The sequence below is a fragment of the Lynx canadensis genome, chromosome C1 (assembly GCF_007474595.2).
Source record: "Lynx canadensis isolate LIC74 chromosome C1, mLynCan4.pri.v2, whole genome shotgun sequence".
In the NCBI taxonomy this organism is placed as follows: Eukaryota; Metazoa; Chordata; class Mammalia; order Carnivora; family Felidae; genus Lynx; species Lynx canadensis.
Genome location: NC_044310.1, coordinates 62,029,940 through 62,039,243, shown reverse-complemented (window position 1 = coordinate 62,039,243; position 9,304 = coordinate 62,029,940). Strand labels below are relative to the sequence as shown.

The 9,304-nt window shown below is 41.1% G+C and overlaps 1 protein-coding gene across 1 annotated transcript in view; it reads left to right on the top strand.

The window, feature by feature from the left end:
* The first annotated feature begins 3,997 nt into the window (after positions 1-3,997).
* ERICH3 (glutamate rich 3) overlaps positions 3,998-9,304 on the top strand; it is a 106,430-nt gene continuing 101,123 nt past the window's right edge. Inside the window, exon 1 of the mRNA XM_030325147.1 lies at positions 3,998-4,085. Coding sequence (XP_030181007.1) covers positions 4,063-4,085 — 23 coding nt within the window. The 5' untranslated portion in view covers positions 3,998-4,062. The remainder of the gene's footprint in view (positions 4,086-9,304) is intronic.

Below are 9,304 nucleotides of genomic sequence, written 5' to 3'. Positions count from 1 at the left end.
GGCTTACTGGAATTAAGCTAATTAAGGAAGCTTATTAGGGAAGGCTGGAAAACAATTCAGGTTTCAAGTTAAATCCTTGTACATGTGATCTTCATTCTCCAGCTTCTCAGTGCTATAGCTTTGAGTGACCTAAGCTAATGTTGAAGGATATAGCACGCTGTACAATTGTGCCCTAATGAAACGCTTATATTATTTACTGGGGCTTTATATGGTGTTGATAAAAGAAAGTCATCCTGGGGTGACATCAAATCATCATGCATGATACAATATGATATGATATGATATGATATGATATGATATATTTATTATATTATAAGGAAGTCTTGATGACTTCACCTTTATTTTGTGGGAGAAAGATAAACCGGTGGGAAGGTGTATTCCTCCCAACAATATATTCATTCTTTCATTTGTTTATTGAGCACTTACTCTGTGAGCGGCACTGTGACAGGTGCTAGGGATAAAACAGTGAAAGATGTGGTATCTGTTCTCAAAGTCCATAAAGGGAAATTACCTTTCTGATTGCAGAAACACGGTAGGCCAGGGGTCAGCAAACTTTTTTGTAATGAGCCAGATAGTAAATATTTTAGATTTTGTGGGCCATGCACTGTTGTAACTACTCAGTTCTGCCTTTATAGCACCAAAGTGGTCATAGATGATTCATAAATGGATGTGGCTTTATTTAAGGAAATATGAACTTTGTGTAACCTTCATGTTATCATATAATAATATTATTCTTGTCTTTTTCCAACCATTTACAAATGTAGCAACTATTTTTAGCTTGTGGACTGCACAAAAACAGGCTGGGGGCTGGATTTGGCCTTTGAGCCATAGATTGCCCACTCCTGACCTGGGAGATGGTCACTGGTAGTTCAAATCTGTGATTTCTATGTCTAGCTCTTGTTTAACCAAAGTGGAGATCCACTTGTCTTTTCGTCACTCCTACTGATATCAGTCTCTGGCCCCCAAGCCCCAACTCCACAGATCTTTCTACAAAACAAAAATCTTTTTATAAATTTATGATACTCTGGGGACATCTGGGGACTTGTTTTCCTGTGAGAAAATGAAAATGACTCCAGTGACTGTTTGGTCTCTGAAACAGTTTAATTTAGTTTTTTTTTTTTTTTTTTCCTTTTCTCCCTTTCCCTCTCTCCGTACTAGAAATTAACATAAAAATTCTTTCTGGCTAAATTCCCAATACATTTTCACAGTGAGCATTTTCTGAAGTGAAAATTAGTAGCTTCCTTGCAGTTTTCATCAGGGATGTGAAATTGTGCAGCTCACAGGGGTGGAGAACTCAAACCCCATTTATGAATTAATACATGCTGCCAAGGGTACCATGCTGTCTGCTGAGTGCCGGGGATCCTTTTCTACAGAATCCTGAGTATCTAAATAGTGTATTTGAATTTTCTTTCTCATTCCACCAGTGAGAGAATACCATTTTCTATTTGCACAAATGAATTAATATGTAACAACTAGCACCTACATAAGATTATATTATTTACACCATCCTTAGGGGTTGGCAGGACTTGGGCAAATTATAATAACTCTCTTGAGTACCTCCTCCCTCCTTGCCAATTTTTATCCAGGCGAAACCTAGTCACAGGGAGCATAAGGACACCATCAAACGGGAACCACAGTCTGTGGGAGTAGACACATATGGGGCAGAACTGGCTCAAGTCCCACTTACAGCTGCACAGTGATTAGGTATCTATAGATCTTCCTTGTTTAAACATAAGATGCCACTCTCACATCTCACATCTTTTTTTCTTTGACAACCTCTGCTTCTCTCTAGCTCTAGCCTTCTGGTCCCCAAAGCAGCCTTGAGTGCTCAGTCTCAGGATCTAAGCTACTGAACTAGAACTCTATTTTCCCCCTGCTGGGATGGCTCTGATCTTTCAGGTCAGAAAACTCTGATAGTGTAGGAAATTTGACTCCTGCGGCAACTCACAGGAATTACGGGGGAAGGAATGTTGTCATTGTTAAAAAACACTTGTGGGCTTTGGAATCAGACAGACTTGGATTTGAATCCTGGTTTTTCCACTTAGGAGCTATTGTAGACTTCAAGCAAAATAATTAGCTCCTCTGTGTCTTAGTTTGGATAGCTATGAAATGGGGGAGAAAACCTACCTCACCGAGTGGAGAGGAGGATTAAGTGAGATAATGAACAGTTAGTAAGTGCTTGATAAAAGGCTGAGGAGAGCATTGAGTAAACAGTCAATAAAAATACTACCACTTTGAAGAGATTTAAAATTTTTTTCCTTCATTTATACACCAAACATTTGTCGAACTGTTGTTTGCTTCTGAGAATACAGAGAAACAAAATCAATGCACCACATGAAACAGAGGCATAGAACATAGAAAAGGCAGTCATATACCAGTAACTACAGTGGTACAGAAGGTGAGTGTAACACAGAAGTATGTCCAGGCAGAGTGGGGCCCCAGAAATGGGAGTCATCACCACACCTGGGACAGCAAAGAAGGCAGTGTGCAAACTAAGTATTGAAAGATGAATAGAGGGACATCTAGGTGGCTCAGTCAGTTGAGTGTCCAACTCTTGATTTTGGCTCAGGTCATGATCCCAGGGTCATGGGATCAGGCCCCACGTTGGACTGAGCACGGAGCCTGCTTAAGATTCTCACTCTCTCTTCCTCTGCCCCTCTCCCCTGCTCTTTCCGTCCCTCGAAAAAGAAAAAGAAAGAAAGAAAGAAAGAAAGAAAGAAAGAAAGAAAGAAAGAAAGAAAGAAAATAAAGAAAGAAAAGAAAGATTAGAAGTTTGTCAAGCAGTCAAGGGAAGAAGCATGTTCCCATTCATGGGATAGGGCAAGATTTGGTTTTGCTAGAGTTCAGGGTAGCAGAAGTGGACAAAGTGGTCACAGTGAGGCTGATAAAGGATGTGAAAGTTGGTGATGAAGGACCTTGAATATGCGAAGGAGAGTGGACTCTGACATTGTCAGTGGGCCTTTATGATGTGTGGGAAAGCAAAATGCCATTTAGTGAGCTGACACCCATCCTTCCTATAAGTGTGGCTGAGCTAGAACAGAGATCCATGGAGAGCTCAGTCACCACAGATGTGTTCAACCTGTCACTTACACAGGAGGAACCTGAGGCCAGAGAGCAAGTCAGGCAACAAAGAACTTGACAAAGCAACACAGGACTAGGGATAGATCATCTAAGTCCAGTGCCTTAAGCTTCCTCCACATCAAGGCCCTCTCGTATAAATCCAGGCTTCTTTATCTAAGCCCTGCCTTCTATGTGCTGGATTCAAACACAAGTACGATTCTCGCATGCTTCACTGAGAAGCTAGGTCATTCCCACCTTCTCAACTTCAGAACCATCAGCACTGCCTGCTGGGAGCTGGGACCTCAGTAGGAGCAAAGATGGAGATTTTCCAAAGAGGAAATGAACCAACTGCCATGCGTTGGATATCAGAGTGAGAATCAAAACGTTAAACAGATTGAAAGGACCTCTCCTTCCCTTGAACTTAGAAGCCAGGGTGTTTTACAACTGGAAATGCATCACAGTGGAGCAGCTCTGGACTTTTATTACCTTAGCTTCAGCCAACACCCAGCCCTTCCTTCCCCAGGGCCTAGCAGGAAGCACAGGCACCTAAACAGGTGTGTGTGTGTGTGTGTGTGTGTGTGTGTGTGTGTGTGTTGTATTTTCAAATTACAGATGCTTGGGGAACGCGCGCCCAGAGCAACAGAGCAGGGGCCTGGGTCTCCTCCCACATTAGGGCCCGCAAACCGGGGCTGGAAAATCGAGCTTCATTTCCAGCTTCCCCAGGCTCCGTTCCAGCAGCGCTCGGGCCTCTCCAGAACCTCTGCGTTTGCCTTCCCTCCTCCCTTAGCAACCGCAAGGCTGTGGATACCGCCAGCGGGTGGGGGCCCCCGGAGGCTACGGGGTAGTTCGGGGGCGGTGGCGGCCCAGCTCAGGTGCCCCGCGCACCGGCGTCCGCAGTGCGGAGCCACCCCGCGAGCGCGAGTGTCGCTGCGCCAGCGCTCACCGGGGGCCGCGCACCCTACCTCCGCACCTGCCGCGGGGTCCAAAAGGGATCCTGCAAAAATGAGCCATTCTCAACCCGCTGGGTAAGTGACAACTGGAGCTTTTCCACCCCGCGGCAGGTGGCGGCTTCAGCCAGCGGCCCCTCCTCCTCCTCCCTCCTACTGAGGAGACAGGGGCGAGAGGGGAAGCGAGAGGGAAGGCTGGGGAAGAAGAAACAAATAATACGAATTCTGGGTTGCGTTGAGGATGGCAGAAATCCCAGGCTTCGTATCGCCTCCCTCCCTTTCCTCGCTTCTTTCACTGACGTTGTCTCTTTGAAATTTTCACTCTGGAAGGATTAAAAAATGGATGTGAAAAACGCATACATTAAGCAGGGACGTTAGCTGGGATCAAAAGGATCCTGTAGTGTGGGACATGTGTGTTTGAATGTAAAAGTAGAGGTCACCAAAATATGCATTCGTTTGGAGATTTGGAACTGAGATAAATTTTCACTGTGGCGTCTTGCACAGAAACGAGGTGTGAGTTGATTTAATGTCGAGGGAGGTTTTATTGTGAGGGATGCCCCTTATTTCAGGATCATAGGGATCCTTAAAAAGTGTTTTGACAGGGAAGGTAGTATGATACTGGAGAGGAAGGAGAGAAGGAAGGAATTGTGTCCTTGTGTGTTTACACAGGATCTCCTGTTGCTTTGGGCAGGGTGACTCCTCTGAAGATATATCTGGCAATTATTCAATCTATTCTAGAAAGTTAACACAGTCATTACTGGCTGTTGTTAAAAAAAAAAGTCCTTTTGTTGGAAAGGAGAATATCCAATTTCCTCCCGAATTAAACAATGTAATGCGTATTAGATGGTTTTTTATTATGATACATCTAGTAAGCAGATAATATCCTAGTTGATCTTGCAACTAATTTGAAAATGCTTTCCTTTTTAATTGAATTTATTGCACATTTTCAAGAGCAGCAAATTAGCAAAGGACAACATATTTAAGATCATTTGGAGTTTGTGATGTCTGAAATACCACATTAGTTGTGTTTCGGATTCATAGCTGAACTTAAAGATTTTATTTTTTAGTGAATTCTCTGAGTATGATGACATAAACAAAACGTTTGAAAAACTCAAGGTATACAAGGTGCCATGTTGGAAGTCAATTTAAGAATTTTTTTTTTTTTTTTGGAAAGTGATATAGCTATGACTAAACAAGCTTCTCATTTTATCTCAAATTGAATTTGGTTTAGGTACTTTAACGCTTTGATGCTGAACTCCTGTGCAATTTTAGTTAGCCGTGGGTCATGTGGGATGTAAATGGCACTATTTTTCTGCAGCTGCTGTTTGCAGTATGTCCACATTCAGGAAAATGAATGTGTCAGTCATGGTTGTCTTCCTATGTTTTTCAAGTTTTGGGCTAAGTTAGAATCTTATTAGACCATTTAATCATCCATTTTAAAATGTGGAAAAACCTGTAGCTGGTTATTAAATTGTGCATGATTAAGATTTCAGAAACTGAAGTGAAATTTTTCTGAAGCTCCATTAGTTCCAAGCCCATGGACAAAAGGAAAATTTATGATCTAGGGAAAGAGTATGCTTCACGATACTCTTCAAGAAAGATGTTAAGATGGCGACAATGATTTTGCACTAAAATTGTAAGCCCCCGGAGAGCAGGCGGAATGTCTCAGTAATCTTTGTGCCCCCTTTACCTAGGACAATGTTCTGCATAAAGTAAAGCTGAATAAATGTTGAATGAATGGCATATTCTGACACTGCATCCAGTCTAAAGGTAGACATATTCACATATGAAAATGGTATTAGAGCTGAACACGTGTTAAGTGTTTACAACGTGCCAGGCTTCTTAAATTTTTAAAAATATTTTAAAAACATTTTTTAAAATGTTTTACATGAAATACCTCACCCTCATTTTCACAGGGAAGGAAACTGAGGACCGAAAAGCTTTTCGTTTTTTTTTTTTTTTAATTTTTTAATGTTTACTTAGCTTAGAGAGAGTCAGAGAGAGGGTGAGCAGAGGAGGGTCAGAGAGATCAGAAGCAGACTCCAGGCTCTGAGCTGTCTACATAGAGCCTGATGCTGGGCTTGAACTCAGAAAGCATGAGATCACGACCTGAGCTGAAGTCAGGTGCTCAACGGACTGAGCCATCCAGGTGCTGGGGAGGACTGAAAAGTTTTGAAGGTCTCAGAGGTGGGGTGGGGAGATGTCAGGGCTGGAATGCAAAGCCAGGCAGTCCAGCCTCAGAGCACGTGCACTGAACAATTACACTGTATTGCCTCTCATGGCCAATAGCTGAGATGCGTTGGAGCCCTAGATACATCAGACCAACATCTGACAAGTGATTGCTGTGCATAACTATGTAGTATTTTGATATACAATTAGAAAATTCTTTTGTAATAGTGTGTGTATGTGTATATTTTTTGTTTTTAGTTCATCAAAAGTAAATGAAAGCAATAAACATAAGTGTAACAAATCTAAATGCCTTAGAATTCATCCAAGAACAAAATTATTCAAATTGCTCAAGTTTTTCCTCAATATAAGTAGTGATCATTTTTCTTGCCTGTGACACCATTTGGAAATAATAAAAGTTTCAGTAGCAAATAAAAGGTTTCATTAAAGCTGAGAAAGCTTTTCCATCATTGCTGAAGCAGTTTGTACTTATTACATTTTAAGGATAAATGGTAATGAAGTGCAGTTGTACAATAAAACAGAAATTTTAAATCCCTAAAATTCCACCAATCAATAAGAGACACCCTGATGCTTTCTCTTGGTGCTTCCTTTTGAGTTCCACTGCTCACTTAATTACAGCATGAGACACTTGATGAAAAAATTGCTAAAGGTCTGTGCTGACTTAGTTCGGATAGAGTTTGGAGTAAATAAAAATGGTCTTAAAAACTTCTGCCAAAGATTATAATAGAGACTTTGAATTTGAGCTGCATTGTAATTTGGGGGAAGTCAACTATAAAATACTGCTTCCGGCACTGCCATCTCTAATGGAATTGTTTCAGTGTGGAAAATTTCAACCGATAGTCCCTCTGGTTTGCTAAATCTCACCCTGGGTTACTATTTGTGTGTGTGTGTGTGTGTGTGTGTGTGTGTGTGTGTGTGGATTGGGCACTAGTCCTGGAGGTGGAATGGGGATTTTATACCCCTCAGTCATGCATGAGGATAAAATGATACGGCTCTTCTAACTCCTTCAAAGGATCGTCACTGAATCCATGTGAAGTTGACTCCCTGTGTGAAAGATAAGCTTGGCTCTAAGTAGTGATAGTCACACTCGTCTGTAAATTTGCTTTGAGGAATTGGAAGAATGGGGAACATTATGGTTATGACAAGATAAAAATGCAGAAGAGGTATGTTTGGAAAAATTGTTCCAAGGTTTAGACACACTTTTTTTTTGTTTAGACTTATTAATGTATCTTTTTAAATGTAAACAAGTGTTTCTGTAGTGACAGAGTATAGATCTACCTCAACTCATGGTGGGGTTATGATCCAATAAACCCACTGTAATGTAAATTAAAAAAATGCACTTGGGGCACCTGGGTGGCTCAGTCGGTTGGGCGGCCGACTTTGGCTCAGGTCATGATCTCGCGGTCCGTGAGTTCGAGCCCCACGTCGGGCTCTCTGCTGACAGCTCAGAGCCTGGAGCCTGTTTCAGATTCTGTGTCTCCCTCTCTCTGACCCTCCCCCATTCATGCTCTATCTCTCTCTGTCTCAAAAATAAATAAACGTTAAAAAAAATTTAAAAAAAAAATTTAAAAAAAAATGCACTTAATGGACCTAACCTGGACATCATAGCTTAGCCTCGCCTACCTTAGATGTGCTCAGAACACTTACATTAGTCCACAGTTGGGCAAAATCATCTTACCCAAAGCCTGTCGTATGATAAAGTTCTCCATAGCTCATGTAATCTATACTGAATGCTATACTGAATGCTATACTGAATCTATACTGAATGCTATACTGAAAGTGAAGAGCAGAATGGTTGTGTGGGTCATAAGTATATCAGTTGTTAAGCCTTGTGACCATATGGCTGACTGGGAGCTGGGGCTGCCCAGCATCACCAGAGGGTATCCTACCACGTATTGCTAGCCTGGGGAAGGATCTGAATTCAGAATGCAAAATGGTTTCTTTTGGGTGCATATTGCTTTTGTACCATCATAAAGTCAAAAAATCATAAGCCAAACCATTGTAAGTTGGGGACTGTCTGTATACCTAAGAGTGGTATAGAAAGAATGGACACATCCCTAGTACTCCCGGATAACTTAGTCCTTCTTCATGAAAGGCAGAATAAAAACTGCTGTGAGTAAAATTGTCAATTTTTAGAGAGTGGATATGTATATGTATATATCCAAAAATGACAAGAAAGTATAACCCACCATTCATTTACAATTGGAGTGCCCGTTGTACTTTGTCCCTGCCTTTTTGGTTGTTTGATCCAACATGGTATTTCTAAAGACTGAGATATAATTAACAAATAGCATTATATTAGTTCAGGTGTGCAATATAATAATTTGATATTTGTACATATTGCAAAATGATCACCACAAATACCGTGAGATCTCACTTACATGTGGGATCTAAAACAATAACAGCGGCAGCAGCAACGAATGAACTAATAGATACAGAGGCCAGAACAGATTGGTGGTTGCCAGAGACAGGGAGTGGCGGGAAGGTGGTGGTGAAGTGAGCGAAGGTGGTCAAAAGGTACAAACTTCCAACTGATAAATAAATAAATCACGGCAATATAATGTACATCATGGTGATTATAGCTAATAATACTGTTTTTTTAACTTGAAAGTTGCTAAAAGAGTAGATCTTAAAAGTTCTTATCATGCGCACACACAAAATTTGTAACTATGTATGCTAATGAATGTTAACTAGATTTATTGTGGTGTGTCTGCCTTCTTAGTAAAGTGTCGTACTTTCGGCGGCTGAGGTAACATTCTAGTCTGTTGCTCCCCACTCACTCCCACCACCAAAATTATCTCTGTGACACAGAATTTCAGACTTGGAGTCATTAATTATTTGAATTCAAATGGGGTAGTTTCTACTCACTCTCCTATTACACATTAACAGTTTAACTTCGGGAATAAATTGTTTCTGGTTAAACGAGGTGAATTGAATATGACTATTTGTCTTCACTTCCTCTCTGATCCTTTGTTCTAGAGTCTGCCCTTTTTGTTATGGGTGGGATGTCTTCTCTCAGCTCTTTGCTTAACAAATCTGTTCACATACGTAGATGGGATTGGAAAGATATTTGTTTATTCAACATCACTCAATTCTTTGAATTCCTTCAG